The sequence below is a fragment of the Excalfactoria chinensis genome, chromosome 1 (genome assembly GCF_039878825.1).
Source record: "Excalfactoria chinensis isolate bCotChi1 chromosome 1, bCotChi1.hap2, whole genome shotgun sequence".
In the NCBI taxonomy this organism is placed as follows: Eukaryota; Metazoa; Chordata; class Aves; order Galliformes; family Phasianidae; genus Excalfactoria; species Excalfactoria chinensis.
The window spans coordinates 101,268,130-101,295,986 of NC_092825.1; the positions used below are offsets into that span (position 1 = coordinate 101,268,130).

Genomic DNA, 27,857 nt, shown 5'->3' on the forward strand with positions numbered 1-27,857 from the left:
ATTCTCTGTATTCTCCCATTTCCTCCTGCTTGGCTTTATCTATCTCAGCTTAAAGCCTGTTCTACTGACCTGCCTGAAATCTCATATGGTTGTGGAATTAAAGCACAAACCTCCTCAGCAGCGGGCCTCTAATGGTCATTAAAGCACTGCATAGGCAGTTGGGAGAATGTTTATCTTGAATTAATTGCACAAACACTCAGCTTGTTCTGAGAGTCTCTCTAGTTTTTTGAACTATTCAGTGTGTACTGTACATGTTCAAAGGGTTAAGGATACTGGTGTTATCAGTGCCACTGTGAATATTTGCACTGTCCAATACTTGCAATCTGTTCAGGGTTAACAGCTGTCTGCAAATCCCTGGTGCAGTAAGGTTTCCCAAGGTATGCTAATAGCACATCCCCAGTGCTGGAGAAATCCTGAAGAAGAGAAAGCTGGGAAAGGGAAAAAAGAAAAAAGAAAAAGGAAAACCAAAAAAGAAAAGCAAAAAGAAAAGGAAGGAAAGAGAAGAAGAACATATTCAGAAATTGACTACTATGCTGGATAGCAGGAGAAGAACAGATGAATGGTTTTCTGATAAAAGAAGTGTTTGGAGACAACAGTATGTACAGTTTTCAACAGATGGAGGGACTCATTTGTTTTCTTCTTCTCTCAGAGACGAAATGCATTGCACTTCTGGATGTGCATGAAAATTCTATAGAAGGACTGAGGGCAAAGAGGGATGAGGTTGTTTCTTTCTTTCTATTACAGCATTCTGCCCATCATCTGGGCATATGCTTATATGAGAACAAATTGTCTCAGGAACGGTCTGAAACTCCTCATACATACCACCAGAAAACAGTGAAACATTTATATATATTGCATATATATGCATATAAACTGAAGACAGATTTCTCTTGGGCTTTTTGTGTGTTTTGTTTTGTTTTGTTTTTAGATAGGAAATTATTCCCCAGAATTACTTTGGAGACAAAAATAATTGTTGTAGTTTCTACTAAACAGTGCAGTCCTATTGTTAATTTCCAAACTCACTTTTAGCTGCCTAAATTGCTGTTGAATTGGGCTCTTCGAAATACAGTGCATAACAGAGCTGAGTACTGAAACACCTGAGCCACTCACTGACAAGGTGCTAAGGAAATGGGTTGGTTCTTAGCATCTTCTTCCAACCTCAGACTCATCATGAGTTTCCCTGACATGACTGTTCCACATTTTTCAATTTTTGTTTTCTTGCTTTGGTTCTGGCTTTTAAGAAAAATAAATAAATAAAATAAAATAAAATAAAATAAAGTAAAATAAAATAAAATAAAATAAAATAAAAATAAAATACTGTTTATATGGTAAGACATTGGTGTGCCTCCGGTGGCGCAGCGGTAGAATTCCCGTTTGCAACACCAGGGGGCCCGGGTTCGAATCCCCCCCTGTGGAGCAGGGGGTAGAAGTGCCGCTCTGCTACACAGAGGGCTCGAATCCCGGGAGTTGGACTCGATGATCTCTAAGGTCCCTTCCAACTCGCACAATACTATGATACTATGATGATATGATACAAAAGGCAGAACAGCTTTTCTCATCTCCTTTTCTCTCTGCCATTACCACACTGCAGTTCTGCACTTTGCAAATGAGAGGAAAGATCATTGGCCTTTGAGGAAGTTCAAAGTTTTGTCTCCATCTTTTCAACACAACAGCATATTATAAACCAGGCTAAAGCTCTCAGTTCCTCCTGTTCACATCAGGCTACCATGCTTAGAAAAACTGAAAGAGAAAGTCGTAGTCATCATCATAGAATCATTAAGGTTAGAAAGACCTCTAGGATCACCTAGTCCAGACATTGAATAATATGACCCAAGCCTCATTGGTAAGGCCAGGAGAAGGGAACCCTGCTCCTCATTCTGCTCCAAAGTCTTTTGATACATTTGTGTACATTGGAAATAACATATCTGTAATAAGCGAACAAACAAAAATTTGGAAAAGACACCAAACTCCAGATATGTCCCTTACCAGCAAAGTGCTTGATTGCTGGAGCAGGGAGTCTCCTTTTTCCCCTTTTCTATACACAGCAAAGTAAACTCAGCATGAGGGCACACTTCATGCAGTCCAGTGGACAATGCCTGGAACACATTTTTCAAAGACCAGGGATCTGCATTTGAATCCCTTTGGACAATGGAGGGAATTGAGTCTGGGTCCTCACCATCAAATGTAACTGACTTGCATATATAAATTAAAGGCAATTTCTGTTGATTGTGGAGTGGAATGCATTCACTGATTGTGTTGGGACCAAATAAATGTGAGAAAACTCACATCCTAGGTCTGCATTAAGTACCTGCATTAAGGAACAAAATGATGACAGATGAGCTTTGGATGCATCCAGAATTAGTCAGCAACTGAGTGGAAGTGTTCAGCACTCCCATTTTAGCCTTCAGTATCTGCATTCTCCGTGAGTCCCTTTCTGGACCTGGCCTTGAACTCCGAAACCGAGAGCATATCCAAATGGCATCCAGAGACTGAAGTGTCTAATTCTTTGGTATCGGTGGGTCTCAAAGATCAAATTTCAGGATCAATGTCTAAAGGTCAGACAGATCATTTTAGAGGGCAGTATCTTCTGAGTATCTTTCTGATGTTGGCAGAGATTTAACTTAGTTTGCCTTTGTTCAATTAAGGATGAATGAATCCCCCTATTCCCACAGTGTAAGCATGGAGACCTCGTTGATACAAATTCTGACAAAGTGAAAAATACATGGAAAGTTATATCCAGAGCTGGAAACACTAGCAAGAAGTAGCAGTAAAACCCATACTGAGATAAGCTATGCTTTCAGATGTGTGTGCTTGACCAGGTCCTTGCTTTGAGACACAAAACATGCTGATGGGACTTCCTTGGGGAACAAGTTACCGAGGCAAACAGAGATTTTGTGTGCCCATATGGGACAGTTTTGAAATGTTTCAGTGACCAATGTGATTGTGGTGATCACTGCCCATACAACATGACTTTTCAGTCTCACTGTCAGTGGGAAGGCTCATGGTGATCTGAATTAAGCAGCTACCTGCTTTTAAACTGGGATGACATGAACATCAGTCAGGATAAGAACAGAAAGCTTGGTGAAGCCAGCTCACATAAGTTTGTTACACACTCACAAATCCTTGCTGTGGTAGGATGAAATCTAGGGGACTTGCAAGCCACTTCTAGCTATTTGCAAGCCATTTTATGAGGACATGAGCCTGTTCTCCGCTCTGCCATTTTATCCAAACAAGATCGTGACCATGAGATCAACACACCAGACCCCAAAGAGCTGAGGTGTGAATCCTCTCTTTTCCCATGCCAGATCTTCCCAATCAGCTCGACCGTGCTAACGAGGAGATAGATCCGCTCTAGTGACACGCCAATGCCTTGTCGTGCCTTGCTGGGGCTGCACTGCTGGGTTTTAAGCCATGTTAAGCCAGTGGCTTACAGAGTTCACTGATATGTGTTCATTTACAGAGCTGAGGTCTTCATTTTGCCAAAACAGCCTTCATAAGAACCTTTCCTTCCCCTCTCCATACCTTCACCCTTGCAGTAACCTCCCAGTCCCATGTGTATAGATCAATCCTGACTTCAATTTCTTTATCCATACATGGTAAAATACCTATTTAGAGATAAGCTGGTATCTGTGTTGCAAAGTGTTGACAGTGCATTGTAGACAAATGCAAAAATATTGAATCAGTGTGTTATAACAAAGAAAGCACGGTGATTAACACGAGCACATACATATGTGTATAAATGTTCTTACAACGTAGTAAAACATCACATAATTATCTATAAATAGCATTTTCCATTCATCATTTCTAAATCATGACTAAAGTATTTATAAACGTTACCATAAAGCATTACCAAAGTTCTTCTGACAGCCATTATATAATATATTGAATGTCAAGCAGCAAAAAACACCAACAGAAAAGAGAGACGTTTTTGCATCAGAATTCCTCTATTCCTTGCAGATCCATTACTCATCTCCACTAGATTAGTCACACTATTCATAAAAGCCAAGGGCCATTGAGAAAACTACTTGAAGTTGCTGAGCATAACTTAAAAAAATTACATTAAAATACTTACATTGACTTTCATCATGTTCAAAGGACTTCAGACAAACAGAGCAAAAACACTCCACTTTGTGTGTGCTTTTCATACAAGGTTTTTCCTAATTCTTCAACCTAGAGGCTTCCTCTCTGTGACTGATACATTCCCTCTCCTGTTCCCAAGGACAGATTTCACCTTCAAAACTATCTGAAAGAAATATGGTTTGCAGCTTACATTAGGAGAAACAAACCTTCAGTCATGGCTGTTTGGGCTTCATAATTAATATCAGTTATGTGACTTTAGGAAACTACTTTCAGAAAATTCATCAAATTTTCCAGTTGAAAAAATAAACAAAAAAGAGAAGAAAAAAAAAAAAAAAAAAAAAGAAAGAAAAGAAAAAAGAAAAAGAAAGAAAGAAAAGAAAGGAAAGGAAAAGGAAAAAAAAGAAAGTTGGCCTCAGCAAAATACCTTTGTTCTCATTAGAATACTGAAACAGAGAACCTGACCCAAACATGAGCATTCCGTGCTTTTAATGTGAACGTATTTTTTCCAAATGTCATCCACTTGGACCAGTCCATCAATTCCTGCAGAGCCGCGTGCCCATATTATCGCTGCATGTTACGCACAGATGCCATGCAGTGCAGGCACCGTGTACCCTTTTCTATGTTCTGTACAGGATAAATGAACAAATAACAAATTTACTAATTCAAAGGGGGCAAAAGTCCCATTTTTCTTTTCATTTGTAAGCAGCAGATATTTTCTGGCTAGTAGCTCGAGTCACTTTGGACAACCTCTAACAGCGTTATCTGTGTAGGGAGAAGGAGCACCTGGCTTCCTTCCCCACTCTCTGCCTGGAAATGGATCCCCGCCCCAGCTGGATATTTCCAGTTCATGCCCAGTAGAAATAATTTTCTGTCCGATTGCCAGACGGGGTCCCATGTGGCCAGCAAAGGTTGGACAATAGCAGTAACACAGCTCCGAGTAAAGAGCTGAAAACGATCCCTGCAACCAGAGGCCTCAGTTCTGCGTAGCTTAATAACTCGAGCACCGTGATTTAACTTCCTTTTTCCTTTCAAGTCTTTGGTTCAAATTAATCGTATTGTCAGTGCTTACGACTCCCACCTTACTCATTTGTAGGGACATGTTCGAGTGGCATTCTAGAAGGTTGATCCCGCGTCCTCGCTTAACCAGTAATCCTCATGCACACGGGTAACCCCATTGAATATCAATATAGGGCCGCGGTGCCAGGGAAAGTTAAACAAATCCGGAGGAATCTGTTTTATTAGCATTTATGGGATTTGTGTGGGCGAGCGGCGGCGTGCGTACACCCACACCGGGGAGCAGCGGTTACAGAATGGCACGACCCCGGGCACTTCTGGGGGTGCTGGCATTAAATGCCAAATTGTGACAAACAGGCGCTCAGCACCCGGCGTCCGGATCTTCTCCTTTGTGAGCATCCCTCTCCCTCTCTCCCCCTCCCCCCCCACCAACCTCCCGGGCTCCCATCCGGCCGCAGCCCCCGGGGAGCGCCAGGCTCGGCCCGCAGCCTCTCGGCGCACTGCGGCTCTGCATCGCCGCTCGGAGCCATCGGGTTTGATGTCGGTGATTTTCCCCTTGTAACAATTTTTGTTTGTCTGTTTGTTTGTTTTTTAAAGTCTTGGAGGAAAAAGAAGAAGAAGAAGAAAGAAAGAAAGAAAAGAAAAAAATAACGGAGAACGTCCGAAGTATAAATTCACCTGGGGCAGAAATGTCCCCAGGCGGGGAAGGGCTTCCCCTCAAATCACGGCAAAAGTATACAACGGTACTTACTGTGTGCAACCGACCCGTTTTGAAACAGCGGCATCTGTTTGAAAACGGGATCGGAACACTTCAATCAGGAACTGTTTTCGTTATCGTCACTCCTTTATTTTCGTGTCCCGCGTTGAGTTTAAAACTGGCAACCCCTCCCCGAAGGACCCCGCAGCCAAGGCACACTTGAGCGGCACTCCCGGAGCTGATTATTGCAAGCCGGGCCAGCAATAAAGGTGTCCTTTTTAGTTTACAACTTTCCTCCTGTTTTTCTTGGGTTTTATTCTTGCTTTCTTTCTTGCTTCTTTCCCCCTTTCAGCAGTACGATCCCAGCCCCAGCACTCTGTAGCAAACGCACCGCTCTCCCGCATCGCTCTCCTGCGCTCCCCGTCTCTGCACTCAGCGGCATTATCGCCAAAGATTCCCCCCTCTGCCCCAAAGGAGCTCTCCGTTCCTCTCTGTCCCGTTCGGACGTGCTCCAGGGTAGCGATATACATACTTACATACACATATATATATATATTGCCTGCCATTCATTTACATTTTGTTGTGAGGTTTTTGTTTGTTTGTTTGTTTGTGTTTCGTATATATATATATATTTTCCCCCGGCTAAATGGTTTACCTCTTCTAACGAGTCCGGTTTCGACTGCGGGTGGAGGTTGGGCTGAATTTTGAGAGTTCCTCGGAAACGCTGAAGTTTCTGCTCGACTGATGGTGTGTTGCTCTCAGTGCTTTGGGGCTTCTCGGAGAAAGTCGCGGCCGAAAGGAGACAAACGACGAGGCAGAGTTCGGTGCGGATCAGTTCCCTCCGTTCCCGTCCGCGGGGTGCGGGAGTGTCCCCGCTTCCACGGGAGGGACAGAAAGTCGACAGCAGAAAGGGAGAGTGGGGATCACGTCTCTCAGGGAGGCCGCTTTCCTCGGATTTCCCTGACCCCAAAGCCGGCCCAGGGCTGACCCCCCCGGACGGCGGGCAGAAGCATTACCCAGCGCCGCAATTCTCCCTTAAACCGCTGTTCCTCGACGTGGGGAGGCGGTGGGTCGGGGTGACCCTGCGGAGTGGGGCTGGGGCTGCCCCGTGCCGTCGGGGTGTACCGGCCTTCGGGAGTGCAAACGCGAAGAGACCCCGGGGCTCGGCCGAGCTGGGACAGCCCCGAGTGGGTGGCCTGGAGGGTGACAGCCTGTAGCCCTCCTGGGGCCGCACCAAGGCCGGACCGTGCCCGGGACAGGGCTCATCCCGTTGGAAGACTCTCCCGTGGTTCCACTGCCCCTTGCACCCTTCTGTTCGTGGGGGTTTCGTACCCTGAGAGAAGAATCGTCGAGTGGGGTCGGAGGACAGCAGCGGGGGTGCTTCAGTTCAGCGGGACAAGAAGCACTGAGCCCCGGCACAGTAAAGAGGTGTGTATTTATACAATATATATCTCTAGTATATATAATATAATACTATGTATATTATAAAACACACAATAAATTATAATGTATCATGGAATATGTGACGTATAATACATAATGTGTAAGTAATAATTAAACATGTGTGCGTATGTGTCATTTGGAAATACCTGTTTATAAATACACGCACGTACGTGTTATACGAGTCCTGTATACAATGTATCTATAGTGTATATGTGGTACTCCACTCATGGTACACACATACATCTCTATAGCTGCACCTACAAGCCTGTACCTCTCTCCCCTTTTTACCCGGTGCCTTAGCAGACCCGAATTGCGGGGTCCCGCACGGAGCAGGAGAGGCCCCCCCGTCAGCCGCCTCGCCCGCCACCCCCCCACACATCTCTCCCTTCCCCCCCCCCCCCCCCACTCCCCGGCCCGGCCTCCGTCCCGCGGCGGGCTCTGATTGCGGCTCCTTTCTGCCCCTCTCTATTTGGGTGCCTGGGAGGGAGGACACGTCACGGGAACGTTGTCCCCTCCCCTCTGGAGGCTCTCCTGGCTCGTCTCAGCCTTTGCTGAAGAATTAAGCGAGGGGTACGCTGCGGAGCTGCTTCTGCCCCGGAACAAAAAAACAAAAAAACAAAAAAAGAAAGAAAAAAAAAAAGAAAAAAAGAAAACAAAAGAAAAAAAAAAAAGGAAAAAAAAAAAAAGCGTGAGCGAAAGGGGAAAAACAAACAAACAAACAACGGAGATATCCGAGTTTGGGGCGAGGAGCGCGGCGGACCGCGTTTCTGAGGGAGGGGAACTGCCTCCGACAGCGCCAACGGTGAGGCCGCAGCTCCTCGCGGGAGGGGACGGCACCCGCCCTCCTACCGCCCCAGGAAAGAGGTCTGGTGTGGGGACACCGCTGCTGAGTTGTGGCTGCTTAAATACGTGAGAAATTAAATAAAAAGGGAAAAGAAAGAAAGGAAGGAAGAAAAAGAAAGGAAGGGGGAACAAAAGGAAAAAAAGGAAGGAAAGAAAGAAGAAAAAGAAAGGGAAGGAAGGAAGGAAGGAAGGAAGGAAGGAAGGAAGGAAGGAAGGAAGGAAGGAAAGGAAGGAAGGAAGAAAGGAAGGAAGGAAGGAAGGAAGGAAGGAAGGAAGGAAGGAAGGAAGGAAGGAAGGAAGGAAGGAAGGAAGGAAGGAAGGAAGGAAGGAAGGAAGGAAGGAAGAAAGAAAGAAAGAAAGAAAGAAAGAAAAGAAAGAAAGAAAGAAAGAAAGAAAGAAAGAAAGAAAGAAAGAAAAGAAAGAAAGAAGAAAGAAAGAAGAAAGAAAGAAAGAAAGAAAGAAAGAAAGTAAAGAAAGAAAGAAAGAAAAGAAAGAAGGAAAGAAGGAAGAAAAAAAAGAAAGAAACTATTTCTGATCCTGCAAATTCTTTTTCTTTAAGAGGAGAAAAGAAAGAAACAGACCCAACCAAACCTACTCCGCGCCTCTGCCAGCGCTCGGACTTGTTTGGAAAGAGGCATCGCTCCGGTGGCAGCCCTCCCGAGGAGAACGGACCCTTCTCCTCCGACTCCACATGAGCACCGAGTTCGGGATCGGCCGCAGCTCAGCGTCCCGCGAAGCCCCGCGCCGTTGAGGCGGCCGCCGGGAGGGAGCGCCCGGGGCGATGAGAGCCGTGGGCTGCGGAGCTCTTCGGCGGCCTTCTCCCTCCGCAGTCGCTCGGACCGCCGCTTAGAGGGGCCCGGACCTCGGGGCCGGAGCGTTCCGCGCTCTGTGAAGCGAGCGGAGCGGTCTCGTCCTTTCTCTCTCTCTCTTTCTCTCTCTCTTATTATTATTATTGTTTTTTTTAAGCCGAAAACGGTGCCTCCTGCCTAGCTCTGTGATTTCACGCGTGGGGCTTGTAATATTTCATTCTGATGATTTTTGGACGGGGAAGGACTGAGCGGAGAAATCTCCCTGAGAGCGGGGAGCGGCGGCTCGGCGCCCCATAGCGGAGCGTCCCGGCACCGTGCGGTTCCGCCGGGCTCGGTCCGAGGCACGGGGACCGGAGCGGGACCGCCTCCCCCTCTCGAAGATCGCCTTCCCCCTCCCGGCTTTTGTTTGATTGATTTGGGTGTTTTGCTTTTTATTTCTTTTTTTTTTTTTTTTTTTTTTTTTTTTCCTTTTCACCTTTTTTTTTTTTTTTTTTTTTTTTTTTTTTTTTTTTTCCCTTTTTATTATTATTATTTTTTAAATTTGGTGGTAATCTGAGGGAGCTCCCTCCCTCTCTTCCTCACCCCCTAACTCCGAGGCCTCAGCCCATGCCCCCCGTCGTTCGGAAGGACCGGGCCTAATATGCCAGTGTCACCTTCGCCCTGCAGTCGTCGCGATGAAGGAAAAATCCAAGAACGCGGCGAAGACAAGGCGGGAAAAGGAAAATGGAGAATTCTACGAACTGGCCAAGCTCCTGCCTCTGCCCTCGGCCATCACCTCGCAGCTGGACAAGGCGTCTATCATCCGCCTCACCACCAGCTATCTGAAGATGCGAGCCGTCATCCCCGAAGGTAAAGCCCGACAGCGGTCTGCGTCGCCCTCGGTAGCCGAGCAGGGGACGCGGAGGTCCCGGCGCCGGGTGCTGGGCGAGGGCTGCGGGGATTGTTAGAGGCCTAAAGGCAGAACAGTGCGAAGGGAGAAGGCCGGAACCCTGCGTGGGGTGCGCCCGGAGGGGCAGCCCCGATCCCCGGGAGCGGCGGGGGCACAAACGCGCGCTTTGCTCCGCGTTCCTTCTCCTTCGCTCCGTCCCCTCGATGGCGGCGAGGGCCTGGGGAGGGCTGAGAACACTCGGCTCAGCTCTTCTCCGAGAGCCGTGGAGCCAGCGGGGGACACGGACGAAAAAATATATATATATACACGTATGCATGTGTGTATATATATATATATATATATATATATATATACACTCACACACAACCAAAAACCAAACGCACAGCCAGACGCAACGTGGTGAGTGTACTGTTCGGGTTGCAGGCTGGGCGAGAGATAAGGCAACGGAGCCGCCTCCTCCTCCTGGGGGCTGGGGACAGTGAGCAGAGCAAGCCGTGCTCCCACTGCCCGCGGCTAGAGCCGCGTTGGGGCTTTGCTGGATATCTTGCGTCCGGGACTGCTTTCGGCCGTCCGCTGTGCGGGGCCGAGCTGAGGGGAACCTCGAGATGAAGTCCTGAGTGATGTCGGGGGACGGCCGAGGAAAGGTCTGCTGATCGCTTTGTCCTTTGGCAGTGGAATTGGCAGATTCCAGAGCGGAGGGTTGGCTGCTTTCCGTCCCCGTTTTTCTATGGAGCTTTTGAAAATGGTTCAGATTTATATATATATATATAAAGAAAAAAAAAATGAGAAGGAGAAAAAGAAGGGAAAAAAAAAAACAAAACGAGAGATGAATAAAAGAAATCGGGGAAAAAAAAAAAAAAAGAAGAAAAAAGAAGAAAGAAAAAAAAAGAAAAAGAAAAAAAACAAGTATACTTCCAACCTGTCGAACGCTTACCGTGCTGCCCATCGAACTCAGTAATTTCGAGAGCACTCACTGGCAGCGCTGCCGGGAGCGCTGCTTGCCGGCTGGAGCTTTTCTCCAGTGTGGGGACGTTTTCTCCGTAAGTGAGCACCGCCGTCATTTCGAGGCTGAGAGCGTGTCCGAACGCTCCGGCTTAGGCGGGCAGGGAGCAGCACAGGAGTTGTTGCTCCTCGAGAGCAATGGGAAGAAGCCGGGAGCAGGTTTATACCCGCAGCTCGGCCGGTGCTTGCTGTGTCTGTCTGCCTTAAACAGGCCGGGCGTGCGCTTCTGCACACTCTGCTTATTAAGAGCAACGTTTAAATGCATAAATTCCTGATCTTTCATCGTCTTAAGTACGGGTGGAAATACTTTTAAAACCAAAGGCTTGCATCCGAGGATGACAGGACCGGGGGAAAGCCGCTCCGCCGGGCACCGAGCCGGGTGCTGAGCGCTGAGAGCTCGGGGACTGCGGGACAGAGTGGGGGTCGGGGCGGGGGGCGAAGGGTGTTGTGCAGCTGTGGTGCGGCTCTCGAGGCGGGCTGTGGCTGCCGGACGGGACACGGGGTGGTTCTAGCCCAGCTGCCCTTCCCGAGGCTCCGTTCCCTCCTCCAGAACGGTTTTCAGTGAGTTTTACCCGAAGGGGCTGCCCAGCATCGCACCTTGAATCCTGCTGAGCAAAACGCGAGGAAGGAGCCCCTTCGAGCACGCAGAAAGGGCGGGAGAGGCGTATATCCGGGGGAATGGAGCTTGCAATAAAGCGGCTCCCCTCCTTGGCCTTTGCTCCCCCAGGGGTCGCCCCCGAAGGGGCACGACCGTAGCGGGCCCCCCCCAGCCCCCCCGCCCAGCCTGCAGCAGCCCTACGGCATCGCTCCCGAAGGTCTGAGAGGGTTTTGTTTCTTCCAGACGGCCTCGCGTGTGTCTGTATATGGGGTGGGGGGTGGGGGGGGCAGGTGTCGAGACACCCCCAGCACACGCGCTAGGCCCGGGGCAGCCAGAGGTATCCGAAGTGTTGTCCGGCTATAAAGCTGGCTTCCAGTTCTGTCTAGACTGGATGAGAAAGGGCGGAGGGGGAAAGCTGTGTTTTTTAAAAACCTCCACAGATGGTTTTACCTGCCCCCCTTCCATTTATTTCCAAGGCTCGCTGACATGCAGTTAAAGCAAAATTTGGGACCCTCACCAAGTTGTCCTGACCAGGTTGGCCCCATTGTTTCTACAGGTCTGTAATGGTGCCAATCAGGTCCCCCTGCTGCCACCGGCCGGGGTTTTCCCGAAGATGCGCGGTTTTCACCGATATCCCCTCGGAGCCGCCCGCTCTGGCTCAGGGAAGTGAGAGCGAAAGGAGCTTGATCTGACGGCTCCTTTCACCCCGACAATGCGAGCTCTGGAAGGCTCGGAGCTTCGTGCGCCCACATCACACGGTTTGCCGTGCGGTTTTACTCTGACCTTCACGTTCCAACGTTCCTGAATTATAGTCCGGGAGACGGCAACCTACGGCCTCCCCCACGCTCTGGCTTCTGCTGCGCTCTGTTTTTTTGCCAAGGCATTTCTGATTATAGGAGAAAAATATACCATGGGACTTCCGTCTTGGCTGTCTGCGTATGTGCATATATGCGTTTCTGAAAATGAACAAATGAAAGAAAGGGCCACGAGAATCCACTGCTTTTACAGGCAGTGCCGTTCTCCCCCCCTCCCCGGCTCTGTCTTCAGCTGTGACCCCCCACCTCCTCCAGCCTCGAGGCAGTTTCCCAAACTGACGGTAAAAGTCCTCTTTAACGGATATCCCAACCGGATGGAGATGCGCTGCTTAAGAAGTGACCCGCAATATGCTGTGCTCTGTACAGCATAATAGCAAGGAGGTGACTCCATAGCGGAGCTGAGACCTGTTCCTCATTCTAAGGCAATAGAAATTATAAGGAGCAAACGGAGATTTCTGCCTCTAAGCTGGAATATGAATCTTTCAAGGCTCGTTGCCGCTGTTTCTCCGAATCTTCGCGTGCGCTCGGGAGAGGCTTATTAACGAATTAATTAATCGAATTAATTAATCCCAAGACCGAGAGCGAGCGCCTATAGTGGCACAAACCCCTGAGGCGAGGCGGCTCCCCTCCGCTTTCAGGGCTTCCGGCAGTCCCGCGGCCGCTCCGGTGCAGGGACGGGTTCCTGGAGCATCGGCTGCTGCTGGGGAAGAGTTGGAGTTAGGTTTGACCGGGTGTACCGGAGGGCATTTATTAGGTTTTCTCTTGGAACTGTCCTTTCCTCCCCCCCCCCGCCCCCCCCTCCCTTTTTTTTTCTTTTTAAACTTTCAAACTTTCTCAAGGCTCTGCCGGTTGCGCTGAAGCCCGCAGACGGGAGGCTAAAACTCTCTCGACAAAAGAGAGGCAGCCCCGCTCCTCCCTCCTGCACTCCCCGTTTCGAGAGCCACTGGCCCCGAGCACCGAACACCCCCCTCCGGGGCTCCCCTTCCTCTCGGGACCCTTCCTGCTCTCAGAAGGGACAGCCGTCGGGTTTGGGACGCATCTCTGCGGACGTGTTTTGGGGCAAGGGTCAGCTCTGCCCCCGTCTAAATCAGAACAGATCCTCAGGGTGAGGGGGCGAGCTGGCAGCTCCCTGCCCTCCGCTCTTTCCCTTTTGCTCTCCCCACCGACTGAATTACGCCGTGCTGGAGAGAAGTCCCCCAAAGGGAGACAGAGATGCAAATCCCGGCGGTTGTGGCCGCTCCAGGTTGAAGGATGGTTATTGAACAACAGGAGCGCACCAGGCGCTCTGGGGAGCCGGGAAGCAGTACTGTAGACACAAAGGAAATGCTCCGAGTTAGAGGGCAATCCGATACTCGCGTAATACATCGCTAAGTAATTCTTGTAGCAGAATCCCAAACAGAAAAGCTACCGGGCTTTCACTTCTGTGTGTACGAATTTATATACTTTTGAAGAGCAAAGGTGGGGATTGATCCCAAAGGTTTCCAGATCTTATTACGGTTTAATTCACCGTCCTACCCAGAAAGTGGGGAATGCACCAAGTGAGCGCCCTAAGAGACGGCGAGAGGTGTCAAAAGGCTGTGTGAGCGTCGGGGGAAGTCAGCCTACGGCTGCCGGAGGACAGGGACGAGAAGCCCTCAGTATTCCTGCTCTGGGAGCTGCTCTTATGTTGGGGTTCCCATGCCAGACCTCTCCGCGCCTGGTTGCCGCTGTGGGAGCCGGCTCCGCGGCCGCTCGCACCGCACCCCGCAGTGACCGTCCCGCCCCGCAAGTGCGGCCCCTCTTCTCACGGGACGGGATACTCGACCGAGACGGGCACGGCTGTTCCAGCTAACGCGTGCCCAAATTGGGCTTTTTAAGCGTTTTCTTTTCGGACACAGGAGCGCTTTTCCTGCCGCAGCAGTCCCAGCGAGCTCCCGTCTCATAAAGGAGCTTTGCAGAACGCTCGCTTTGTATCGGCAGCGCCTTTGGCCCCGATCCAGCGCAGTGAGTGAAAATGTGCGTTATTTGCTGGCGGAGCAGCGGGAGCGCCGCGGAGTATTGCATCCATATGTATTGCATCCATATGTGTGTGGGACGGAGGCTGCACGGCGGCAAACCTGTAGGAAGAGGAGTTAATGCTCGGCACTCCTTCAGCCGAACGTCGGATTTATTCGTTTCGTTTCCACCTCCAAACCGATCTGCTGCTGGATTAAATGACAAAATCACGGGCTTTATAATAAGCTTAGGCGAATGTCAGCATGATCCCCCAAAAGCGCTAACGTTTGATTCGAGCTCTCAATTGTGACCCCAATTTAAAATCTCAAAGGGAAAAACCTCCTTCTTTCCTCCTTCTTTCTGCGGAAGCGGAGGTTTTAGCCCGGTTTAGAAAGATAACCTCAAAACACGGTGGGGTTTGGCGGTGCCGTGCAGCCCGACCCGCCCGGTGCTGAGGGTCACAGACACCTCCCGACCTCCTCTGATGGACGTCGAAATGAGGGCACTCCGTTCAGCGCCGACACTGAGAGCATCGTCCGAGCACTGCCGCCTGGAGAAGAAGACTGAGGGGTGAACCCTTGGTCCTTTGAAAGAGGAAGGTTCATTTCAATAGGAAGAAAAATAGGGAAGAAAAAAGAAAAGAAAAGAAAAGAAAAGAAAAGAAAAGAAAAGAAAAGAAAAGAAAAGAAAAGAAAAGAAAAGAAAAGAAAAGAAAAGAAAAGAAAAGAAAAGAAAAGAGAAAGAGAAAGAGAGAAAGAGAGAAAGAGAGAAAGAGAGAAAGAGAGAAAGAGAGAAAGAGAGAAAGAGAGAAAGAGAGAAAGAGAGAAAGAAAGAAAGAAAGAAAGAAAGAAAGAAAGAAAGAAAGAAAGAAAGAAAGAAAGAAAGAAAGAAAGAAAGAAAGAAAGAAAGAAAGAAAGAAAGAAAGAAAGAAAGAAACATAGTGTCGAGTGCTTGGACGTTTGGGAACGTACTTCGAACTGCAAATTGGATAAAGGCGGTAGAAAAGCACGACTTTTCGTTTGCCTCTTCGAAGTACCTTTCCCGTGCGTGGTCAAACATTGCTTTTAGCGAAGGGAAGGGAAAGGAAGGTATCCCTTCCCTACGGATAAAACAGCATCGCCACTAGCAGCGCGGGTCTGAGGGAGCCTTTGGGGCAGCGGGGCAGCAGGAGAGCTGCTCCCCATGGGTTGACCTTGGCCGGGGGCACTGCCATGAGCCACCTGCAGTAGGCAGAGGTCAGCGGGCTTCCGAGCACCCCGAGGTTCCTTTTCCTTCCCTGCCGCAGGATCCTCGGTGCTTGCCCCGCGGGTGGCAAAGCTCTGCGTCTTCTCTGTTTCCTCCCAGGTGGGAGATACCTCCGTCTCTGTGGAAGGGACCGCGGAAGGGAGCTGCTATCGCCTCCACACACCGGTGCCGAGGGGGATAGGGCTCAGGGAGGGCTTCACAAACGCACCCCTGATTGGAGCGCAGCGTCCTCTCCCTTCCCTGACGGACTGCGAATTTTCTTTCAAGGCACCTGGGTCGGTGTGAGGCATAAGGAGGAAAACGGTTAGCTCGGTTTCGAGGTTGTACAGCGGTTTGCCCCGTTAGAGGTGGAGGTTGTCTGGGAAAAAGGGCTGCGTCTCCGCAGCACGCATTTCCCCCTTGTAAAAGGGCTCTGAGGGCTTAAGACTCCTTAACTCCTTTCTCTTCAGAAAGGAGGTACGACATGAATGCACCTCCACCTCCGTCTCAGCACCGTTGCAGGCAGAGCTGCTACCAGGTGCCGGCAGCAGCCTGCAGCCCTTTCACTGGTTCTCGTGTAGGAAATGAAAACAAACGGGCCGAGACGCCCAGAGCACCGCTCCGCTCCGTGTCTGGGTCAGCGGGGCTGCAGCCCTGCACCGATCCGTGCTCCGTGAGGGGACGGGAGGAGACCGGCGGGGCTGCGGCTTTCCGCAGGCCCTCTCCCTGAGGTTCTCTCGCTGTGTGGCCGCCGTGCCCGGGCCAAGAGGGCCGCGACGTGGCGGGCGGGGGGCAGCGGGAATCCCCTTGGAGGCATTTCAACACACAAAGAGCCATTTCCTTCCCTGCTTGGGGAGAGCGGGCAGGTGGTGGGGAACTCGGGGCCGGCAGCGGGAGGGAAGACGGCCGGGCTCCTCATCCCGCTCTGACCATCTTCTCGTTCCCTTCACAGGTCTGGGCGACGCCTGGGGACAGCCGAGCAGGATAGGGCCCTTGGATAACGTGGCCAAGGAGCTCGGATCCCACTTGCTTCAGGTAGCGGACGCGTTTTTTCGGGGGTGGGAGGCACATCTGGGTACGATCTGCCGGCGGTAGCACCTGGAAGTGGTGCTTAAGTCCCGCCGATCCGCGCTGCAGTCCTTCTCAGTCCTCACTGTGTGGGAGAACTGAGGAAGTCGCAGTGCGTGCCAGCCGGAGAAAAAATAATAATAATTGCGTTTAGCAATCTCGTTTTTTTTTTTTTTTTTTTTTTTTTTTTTTTTTTTTTTTTTAATATGCGAATTTTAATACTGCGAGGATTTTTATTTTTATTTTTCCCTCCCCCTGCTTTTAAAGACGTAGTAAACCGTAATCGTTTAACTGCCGGTTTTACGGCGGGAGGTTAATTTCTGGTCATAGAGCCGGCGTTGTTTTCACCGTGCGCTCGGGGGGGACATAAAAAGTCAACAGGCGCTCTGTGAGGGGCTCGAACCCCTCTCCGAGGGGCGGTCCGCTCAGCCTCGGCCCCTCAGGCTCAGGGGGCGGCTGTGCTGTGCGAGGCCGTTTGGAAGTGTGGCTCCCACGTATTTGTGACGCTCTGCAAGCAGCAGGTTCACAACCATCGGTCTGCCTTTAAAACCCTTATCTTATAAGGATGGAGGGTAAAAATCGAGGCTGGTGCACTTGTTCCTCCGTCAACCTGGCGTTAAATAATATATGTTAATCGCCTGTAATACTCATTTTACCGTTCACTCATTCGTGAATTACGACTGCTTTAATAGCAGCAGCAGATTTGCTGAAGACTTTCTGAAGGGTCCTTAGACTGAAGCTTAACAAGGGATGTTCCAGCTTGGACTTGCTCTTCTGTAAGGGAAACTGGACCTGCTGCACTGCGTGGTGAAGCGAGGGGAGGTAGCCACAGGTCTAGTTGGGTGGGTCAATTGCAGGATGGCAGTGTTTAGTTGAAAAGTGATGGTCAAAGGTGCAATAATTTATCTCCCACTGTAATATTGAAGTCTAAAAAAGAGAAAAAAAAATGCAAAAGCAAAGAGTAAGCTGGTTTCAATTACATACTGAGGAGTCAGTAGGCCAGAGAATAATTTTGAATATGTATATATATATTTATTGGGGTAGCGGTGTAGAAACATAAAGTTCAGGATTTTATTGCTTCCCTCCTGGTTCAATAACTTAAAATATGAATAAAAATTGTTGCCTGCTTTATCTATGTACTGCAAAAGGAACTTTTCTAATTCAAATATCTTTTCCAATAATGTTCACGTATGTGTAATGATCAAGGCTTCCAAAACTGATCAGAGATAGCAGATAGTTTCTGACTGAGGGAATCAGATACTTTTGAAAGAATGTTTGACTTTGAGCACAGAAGAATCAAGGACAAGAATCAAGGCACCCCACATCAATAGGTCACATGTCCTAATCCTGGCCAGTTATTTTTTCTTGCAAGAATGACACACAGCACAGTTAAACTTCAGTTTTTCCTCACATTAATAATATTTACCATCCAGTTAATACTCCCATCAATAAGAATCTGCATCACATATTACCATTAGCTGAGGTTCCCAAACTCCGGGCATATAAATTAATGAGCATAAGTGTCTTTCTTCAGGTGTGAGATATTTAAATGCTGTTTTGATTACTTTTTTTTTTTTTTTTTTTTTTTTCCTTCAAAGTTAACCTAGTTACTTAGCAAACAGTCCCATGTTCAGAAATGCATTAATAAAAATACAGTCAAAGAAATTTAAACTGTTGCTTATAGTATGTTGCAAATAGTGGTAAGCTGTATCTGCCAATTATACCATAAAAAATGGCTTGTGTAGTACCAGATTTTCCCCTAAGCACCACATAGCTCAGGATTTGTGCTAAGTACTAAAATAACCAGAATCAACAGGAGAATGTTAACTTAAAGTGAGCAGTAAAGCTTGCATCTGTAGGGGGAATGAATTGGATTTCACAATGTGTGCACGTCATAGAGGTTGTAGGAACAGCTTCAGATAAATGTTTCTATTTCTGAACTGTGATGTTTTCTGCTCTTTAAGTTGGATAGCAACCTTAATCCAGAAGACTTCAAATACTTCTTCACCATAAATAGTTTAAACAGAATGCTTCCTTTTTAACTTATGCTTTTCTCTTCTACAGACTTTGGATGGCTTTGTTTTTGTGGTAGCATCAGATGGCAAAATAATGTACATCTCAGAAACAGCATCTGTACATCTTGGCTTATCTCAGGTAAGACTGATTCATGTTGCCCATCTGTTAAATGTGGATGCTGCATTTGGAACCTGACATGAGTATCTGGCCACATATATAGAAGTCATCAATAGTTAGGAGTATTTGAAGCTTCAACTTTGTTTTCTGATAAATGGCCCTACTTAAATATTCAGTTTTCCTATACTTACAACCACATCACAACTGTCTTTATATCTTTCCTTGTTCATTGTATTTTACTCCTCATTACCTTTAAGAAGGGTAATAAATAATATGATATTGCAAATTACAGATACATGCAGAGCTTGAAACCCAAACCTCTTGCCTGTGTGGTAACATTATACGTCTGAAATGAAGTTTAGAATTCAAGGCTATATGTTTTAGATTGTGCGAGATATTGAGACTTGCTATGAAATAGAGAGGAAATCTGATGTGGAACATGAGTTTTATGGTAAACGTTCTTTAGGAAAAAAATAGAAAAGGGGGCAGATTTATGAGTGTTCACATGGAATTCAAGGTAGTTTTTCCTGAGTTTTTCCAGCTCAGTGGTCTTTTCAGTAAAGCGTTTTATATGGTTGTGATAGAACTCATAAAACTCAGTTTACTACTGTTCTGCACAAGAAGTATAAGGGTTTTTTATTGTTGATTTTTTTTTTCTTTTTCTTAGAAGGACATTTCTAATATTTTGCCTTCTTGGGATAGACACAAGGGCAAACAGCCGGAATTTATTGCGGAGTGCAAGTTTCCATAAGTTTGTGTATAAATGTGTTACACGGTTTCATTGGTAGCACCTGACCTGAAGCTTGCTGAAATCCAATAGAAAAAAATCTTAATTAATTTCACTAGGCCCTAGATGAGACTTGCAAGAAACAGAACTGTTTCTTCAGAAACAGTTGCAGCTGGAACACTTCTTAGTTTAAAATAAAATTAAGTGAAAAATTAATAGTAGAGAGAAGAAGAAGATGAAGATGGAAGAAAGACATTCTGTTATAGGCAAAGTATCTGGGTAACAGAGAAGGGGGCAAGTATGAGTACTTGAATATTTTGGTTTGAAAAAAGGTAAAGTTCTTTGGATGTGTGTTTACAACAGTGAAATTAGAATTAGTAGCTATGAGAAAAAAAGCGGAGCTCAAAAGATAGATAGAAAAAGCAAACATTTCATCTTATAAACCCCATTTCTAAGTACAAAGGCAACTGTGATCGCTGCTTTTCTAATCTCCTTTACAAAAAGTAATTTTGAAGATCAGTGTTCTGTATGGATATATTTTTTTTTTCTGCCAACTTTTAAAAATGTGTCCAGGGAACGTTCCTATTTCACGCAGTTTGTTCAGTTGAGCCTGTTACAACATACTATTAGTTGTTTCATAACATTTAATACATGTTCAAATTACTTCAAATAGTACTTTGTTTTAGAATAGACTTCCTTCCAAATGGCCACATTTTTTTTAAATTTTTTTTATTTTTTTTATTTTTTTTCTCTGAATCAGCAACCTTATTAAAAGCTTTCCTCCCCTTAATATATTGAAAATGTCCACAATGTTGCTGAGTGCTTAAATAGAATCATCGAGTCAGTACAATTGGTCCAAAGGACTGAATGTTACCACCTGCCCTTGCTGGAGTACAGTCTGTTTGATAAGTGCTAACTGATCTAGGTCTTGTCCAGACTTTGCTGTTTGTTTGTTTTTGTTTGTTTGGTTAGTGGAATATCAGTTCATCAAACTTGGGAGGTCTCAGTAGAACAGTGGATCAACTATGTCGCATGCAAGAAGGGACTGAAAGCATCATGAAGGTTTTAATTATCTCTAGCCCTTATGATCCTATGGCTCTCTGCACAAACTGTGTTGCCCCTGTGTTTCACACCTCTCTCCATAAGCCCTTACTGCAAAGCTGCCAAGGAAAGCTAGAGGATTCAGTCATATTGTTTTTTGAAAGCAGTTTAATACTCAAAATCTCAAATATTTCACTTTAGCCAAGTAAATTAATGGTCTCTATCCTTGAACTTCCCAGAAAACTATAGATCAGAGAGGAGAGAGAGTTATGACACTTAAGAACATGTTTTAGAATCAAACCACTGTGTGTTCCAGCCGTTTAAAAGCACGCAGATTTTATTTATAAATCCAAAGAACAATTAAGCAGACAGCGATTTTTTGCCCATCTTTCTGATCTTGTTTTATCCTCTAATCTAATACATTGCTCAGTGCTCTATTTTTCAAGAGACAGTTATAAACAGTACTAGGACTAATTCTAGGCTGTTCCTAAATACTAGGATATTAGTGCACTAATACTGGGATATTTCTGTACTCTTCCCTGGTCTCTAAATGAGTTCTTGTTCCTACTTCACTGGAAATCATGGGGAGTTTTGCCACAGAGATCAACAAGAATGAGATTGGTCTGTAGAGGCAAATTCTGCAGGTCTCCCTCACCAAGTCATAATCCCACTCTATATTTTCAACAAGTGCTCTCATAGAGCTCCAGCCAATACAAGCTGAGACTAGAGTGATGATGATTGTAGAAAATCTTCTAGAGTGTGCATAGAAAGACCTTTTTATTAAATAAGTTGACAATTAACTAGTCCACACATCAATTTCCAGTTAAAGTGCAATTTGTTTTAAAATATATATTTAAACTAAGCAAAAAAGTCAATTTTAAAACATTATGCAGGATATTCTTGGATACCTACTACAGCAGCCTTTATCTTCTGGTAGATCTTGAGTTTAACTTGAGCAGAAGGAACTTGGAGCTTCTGAGTAACTCTTCACTGGTCACTCATTTTGCTTGCAGTGTCAGGGAATCAGAAACAGTACTTCTGAAAAGGCTACATTTTCATTTGTAGACCTGCTGGTTAAACTTGTGGGTTTGGATTTTGATCAGCTTTTCCACTCAACTCTAACAGTAAATACTGTAAATAAGAATAGTTAGGATCTCTAATTTCATCTAATTTCAATTGGCCTCAGACCATCATTGAACTTACTTGTTCTGGCTGAGATAGAGAAAATTTTTTGCCTCTTTTTTATTACATGGACAACAAATAGGTTCCGATTCCCCAAATAAATCTTCCCTTTGCAGTCCAAGGACGCAGAATTGAGAATAAAACCCTCTTAGGAAATCATTCTGAAAGTCTGGACCTTATTCCAGCCATTTTCAGGGCCCATGAGGGATCTGAGCTTATCTTTGACTTTTGATATATCTTGAAATATTTAACCACAAATATCTGAACTTTTCTAGGAGTTTATTTTTCTTTCATCAAATCAGTATATGGAAGGCAAAATATGTAATTATTTGCTCTAGAATCCATCTACTTAGTCCTCTGTGTTTATTATGTATCGTTTCGTGGCAGGAAAAAAATGTGCAGCTGAGTTACACATAAAAAAGCTCTTAGTGGGAAACAGCAATATTTGGTAGTAAGCAGGTATTTACAGATATTAAAAAGCTGCATCAAGGAAGTTGGTTCAATAAGCCCAAGGCATGGGATTTTAGAAGCTTTATGAATTGAACCATATACTTTTTTCCCCCAGTTCTCAGTGCTTCATTGTAGACTTTAAAATAGTACGCACAAACTATATGTAGCAGGAGACTGTGGTCAGTTTCAAGATTATGTATATATATTATGGTTATTTGACCCTCACTTACACCCTGTATCTTTGCTGACGGCTTTATGTTTCTACTCGTATTTTTACAATGAATTTTGGTTTCAGCATTCTGTGTTCACCCCCTGCTGATTTTGCTGGGCTTACCAATGCATATATCAGAGCAGAAAATACTCCTATGCACCTAATGAGAAAAACCTTTCAGTTTAACAAAGTGCTTTAGTTTTTGAATTCTAAGCATAAGCCCCGTGATGCAAATTACACTGTTGAGGAAAATGTGACTTTAGGCCCACTCCTGTGGATCCTGTAAAACAAACTTGTGCTTCTGAGAGTGGTCTTTTTGGAATAGGTAGTTAATTTCAGAAAATCAAGAGATATTCATGTGCTTATACCTCTAAGAGAGGTATACATGCCAGTGTGGTTATGATTATGCTCATATTAATAGCAGAGATGGCATAAGATCTCCTGGATTGCTGCAATTGATTTTGTCTGTCAGGTTGTTTGGTGATTATTTGTAAGAAAGTCTTCGTATCAAAAGGTACGAAGATCTTTCTTCCTCTTCTTTCTTTATCCCCTCCACTCTTCATCCTGCCCCTTCTTTTTTCTTTTTTATTTTTATTTATTTTTTTCCTGTTTCTTTTTCCATCTCTTTTCTCCTTCTTTTCTTTTTTTCTCTCTCAATCTCTCTTTTTCCTCTTAATCAGTGCAGTATTACTCTGGTTAAAATATCAGGTCAGTGTTGGTGTTTTTTGCTTTTGCAGGGAGGGGTTTTTGGAGAGAAGTAGGGAATAAATGGCTAGAAAAAAAGGTTAGTTTGCATAGTCTTGGGAAGAGACATTCCATGAATAATGCAGAAAATGGAACTATGAGAAACATTTTCGGAAAAAGATTGCTTTGTGGGGTAGACAACTTCATTTATTCCAAAGAAAAAGCAACTCACACATCTTAGCAAATCAGTAGGATTGGCTCAGAAGAATAGGTTAAATTACTTCACCTCTCAGCTGTCTCTGATCTTGGGGGCCCAAGGCACATCAGGCCACAGCGAACAATTGGGCAGCCTGACACTAATTTAAAACACAGGCTCAAAGTATTGGTTCACTCCTTAAATCAATTACTGCATCTATCTGGAGACTTTTGTTGGTGAGTTTTATACGTGGCAAACAGATTTAGCAAAAAGGGCATACGGTGCATGCCGCTCATTTTTTTTTGTGTGTGCAACAGTTATTATGGGTACAACAGTGCAAAAGACAGAAATACATTCCTGTTCAAGAAAAGTACAAGAGAGAAGAGGGAATACAAATATTTAAGACAGAACTTCTAGTCTATTTTCTGTGCATGTTTACTTAAGGCAGCAAAAGGCTCAAGCCAGTGCCCGTGAAAATCTATGGAAGTCCAGTTTGCCTTCTGAATTCACTCGTTACTGTTCTGAGCTGTATGTATTACTGTGCATGGAATGCGGTGGGTGATCATTGGAAAAAAATAGCACAAAAGAAATACATAAGTCTAACAGTTTGGCTCTGAAGGCTCCATTGCCACCTGAATGCAGGTGATGGCTTCTGGGAACCTGTGAATTTTTATTTTATTTTTGTATCTGTCTTTCTGAGTGACAGTAATACAGTTTAGTGATTCTATCCCATTTTGTAGTCATCTATCATTTCTACAGCTGCTCTAGTTTATCACTTCATTCATCATGAGCAGCTCTTACACGTTCGGATCATCACCAGAAATTCCCACAAAAGCCCCTGTGCTATTAGTCACTGCTGAAGAAGGAATTAGTTCAGTTTAAGTGGTATAATTCAGAATGCAGATTTGATACATCCAATTTATGTTTTAAAAAGTGGTGTGCAGTGACTTAGATGCATTATACACAACTTGCTTAAGAATATTTTGTGGTCAGGAAAGAAAAGGTGGGCGGTAGCACTGCTTCATGTGTTACATGTCTCTTCACAGGTGGAGCTTACTGGTAATAGCATTTATGAGTATATACATCCTTCCGACCACGATGAGATGACGGCTGTTCTTACTGCTCACCAGCCTCTTCATCCTCACCTCTTACAAGGTATTTGTGTGATCTGTGGTCAAACTGCCATCGGAAAACTAAAAAAGAAAAGCAGCAATTCTAGGCTGAGTTGTGACAAGTTCATGTTTACCCAATGTGTGGCTATGTATGCAAATGGAGGATGAATACAAACTTGAAATTGTGACCCAGAATTTTGGTCTGTGGCAGTAAAGAGAGTAAGGTATTCTACATTAAGTAATGCCTTCCATGCTGTGGAGTCTACGCAGTTTTAAACTGTTATTTAATTTTTGTCCAGTGGCAATTTCATTTCTTTTGTTTTGTCCTCAGTGCTGAGGTTGCAGGAATGTTGCAATTGTTTTGCTGTGCAAAGCTGCAGCTATGTGGTCTCAGAGAAAAATAAAAAATAAGAAAGGAATATGCTAGGCAACTTGGAAATAGGTGAACTTTCTTAGCATTAAAAAAGCAACTTTTACATTTGGAATTTGGATGAAACCCCAGAGTTAATACTCTCCACGGTAGGAAGAGCAAAATTTGATTTGTAAATTACTTACATTTATAAGTTCTCATTTACAAAGTGATCTCTCCAGGGAAATAATCTTGCCTTGATGCTGGGTTTCTGATTTACCAACCCTGTCCACACATCCTGTTCAGGTGCTGCAGATGATTTACCCACATGTATACATACATAATGGTGCTAAGTTGGATGGAGTGTTAGGGAATACTGCAGAACTTTTATTATGTGAATGCTAGAATCAGACTGTCCTCTCTGTCTGTGCTCAGGCACCACATACAAATATTAACATTATCCTTTGTGTATTAAGTTGTTACTTCAGTGTTGCTACTACTACAAAATTAACAAATGTATGATCATCTTCAAACCCTCTTCTTCAGTTACTTCGATGTCCCATGGGATGATTCTTTGAGCTATAAAATATCAGAATGATTTGGCTCCATTGCGTACAAAGTGCTTTCATTTATATTTCATAATTGTTTGATCAACTCAAGCTCACACCTTGCTAGTTTATTTTTTTCTGGGCTTCTTAAGATGGTGCTCCTAAGGCATGAGGAGCTTTAGCTTTGCACCACTATTCTGTTCAGGATCAGGAAGTTTTTTTTTAGTTTTGGTGCATATGCAGTTTCTGTACTTGGTGATCTCACCACAGTTCTGACCGCTGTGATTCCCTCAGTGCAGAGCTGTACACATTTGATTGCAGGAAAGATAAACGTGCCTGGAAGCATGTGTAGTGCTCACAGTGTTGTAAATGACAGAATTATCGTAGCTATCTTCTCTCTTCTTCATCCCTAAGCACATTCTGTAAAGTACCTCTCAGAGTCTTCAAAAACAAACCCTTGGACCCTTTTGATTCTACTTGTTACTTCACCATTTCATAATTTTCTCATTCCTCTGTCAGGAATTGTTTTATTATTACTTTTGATGTAAAAGAAAAAAACATTTTTTTCCCCTCTTTTCCTTCTTTACTGATGAGCAGAGGGGATGCCTCTAGTACAAATCCATGACTTCTAATGCAGAATTAGTAGTAAGTTACTGTTTTTATGCCCACTTGCTTACCAACTGCAATAGCCTCATGGTTTTGTTATATATATTGAAAGAGTTTTACAAGTTCAAGGTCATGCATAACTGATCTGAGTTAATTTCTATGCCACTTGCAAGTAAGCTTTCAGCTCTTCCTGTTCTCTGTTTAGTATTATGACTCTGGCTTACCAGAAGTGAGACAGCGTACTCATACTGCAGTTTCAGAAGCTTTTTGTTCATTCAGAACCAGTTATTGCCTGTTTATTGCTCACATTTGGTGAATGTCTTGAGATGCTTGTTTTGTCTGTTAGCATTTTTCACTAAAACAATCAGGTCTCTCTTATTTTAGCTACTTATGGTCAAACAAATTCCTCTTACTATGAAATGTAATTCAGTTCTGTTGTGGCTTTTTTTGAAAAAGATTTTACTCACAATTGAAACTGTTAATTTCAGTTTATTTACAACAGTTTCAGTCTGAAATTCTGCTGATGATTAGCTCCAGATATGTGCCCCATTCTCTGTAGCCTGCTCTACCTCGTTCCGTATAAATGCTGTCAGTTACTAGCATCAAGATCTCAGTTCTCAGTAGTGCTAAGGTAAATGAAAATTCACTTTGAATTGTGATCCATTTGCATGTGTTTTGTTTGCGTAGAATTTTGTGTAGCAAAAACATCAAAACAAAGGCATCTTATTTGGAATTCTAGACCTGGAAGACAAATAAAGGAGTTAAGCTCTTTTTTTTGGTTTCTATAGGGATTATTTTATGCAAATCTTCTCTGTGTCTCTTCCCCATATAAGGCATAGGGTTGGTATACTAAGATGTGCAGAATCAATGGCTAAACCTTTTTGAAATGAACAGAGTTAGCCAATAATTATTGACAAATGTCTTCCTTCTGACTGTTGTTCCCTTTTCCGCAGTGTGTAAGTTTAATTTTTAGGCATAACTTAAAAATTGCCTTGGCCTATAGAAATCATAGCAGGTTTTGTCTGTATCTTCAGTAAATTCCTGAAACCTATTTAGTAACTGGTAGGAAGAAACATCTTCTGTTTGTATCTCAGTAGATACTCTGAATAATTTAAATAAAATATGGTAAATTTATGTAAATTAGTACATACGAAAGTTGAGTGAAAGTGTTTTTTTCTAATAAAAGGGAAACTGACTTTTTAAAGAGCTTTTCTTTTTTTTGGTCATTCAGTTTATCTCTTTTGATCTCTTAAAGAGTGTCTGAATCATCCAGTCATGAACTTCGTAATGTTATAGATCTGACCAATCTGTAATATTACTCAGGAGTAAAATCTGTGTGGTGCTGCAGTGACAGCCATTTGTAATACAGATTTCCATGTATTTCCAGATTTCCAAGCTTCACAAATTTTATCTTTTCAATTTTTTAAAACTTAATTTGTAGTTTTTAATGTTTCATGGCCAACAAGGAACATATTCAAACAAAAAGCACAGCTACTTCACTTCTTTAAAAGAAAGGGAAAGTTCTTGAAGAATCAAATTTAGGAAGACTAAATGCAGTAACATCTGGGTAAATGGAAATCAGTAAACTGACTTTTGTGTCAGCTCTATTCAGGTAGGTCCAGTGTGCTACAGACATAAGGCAAGTTATGGTAAGGAAAGCATTTGGGACAAGAAACTGTAAGGAATCAGCCCAGAAGGAGAGGCCAAGCAGCTCAGTGAGAGCTCCTGTGATGATGCTGTGGCAAAAAGGGTGCTGGAAAATCCATACGCGTATAGGCAGGGGAGTATTGAACAGGAGTAAAGAGGGTGAAAGGGTGACTGACTGAGTTCTTTGTACAGTGCTGTGAAATGGACACTGGATTCTTGTATATATAATTCTGTTGTCCACATTAAAATTAAAAAAGAAAAAGAAAAAGATGAATTGGAGAAAGTACAGAAGGGAACCACAAATATGATTGAAGGACTGGAAAGGCTTACATGAGGGATGAAAAAACACTATCTATTTGGTTTACCAAAAAGGAGACTGAGAGGTGACTTGATTACTGTGTATGCATACTTCCAAGAGAAGAAAAAACTGGGAACTAAATAACTGCTCTAAAGGAAAAAACAACAACAGCAGCAGCAGCAGCAACAACAACAACAACAACAACAAAAACCATATC

The 27,857-nt window shown here is 44.7% G+C and overlaps 1 protein-coding gene across 1 annotated transcript in view; it reads left to right on the plus strand.

The window, feature by feature from the left end:
* Nucleotides 1–9,560: 9,560 nt before the first annotated feature.
* SIM2 (SIM bHLH transcription factor 2) overlaps nt 9,561–27,857 on the plus strand; it is a 50,941-nt gene continuing 32,644 nt past the window's right edge. The window contains exons 1-4 of the mRNA XM_072357771.1: nt 9,561–9,735; nt 16,341–16,423; nt 18,521–18,610; nt 24,127–24,235. Coding sequence (XP_072213872.1) covers nt 9,561–9,735; nt 16,341–16,423; nt 18,521–18,610; nt 24,127–24,235 — 457 coding nt within the window. The remainder of the gene's footprint in view (nt 9,736–16,340; nt 16,424–18,520; nt 18,611–24,126; nt 24,236–27,857) is intronic.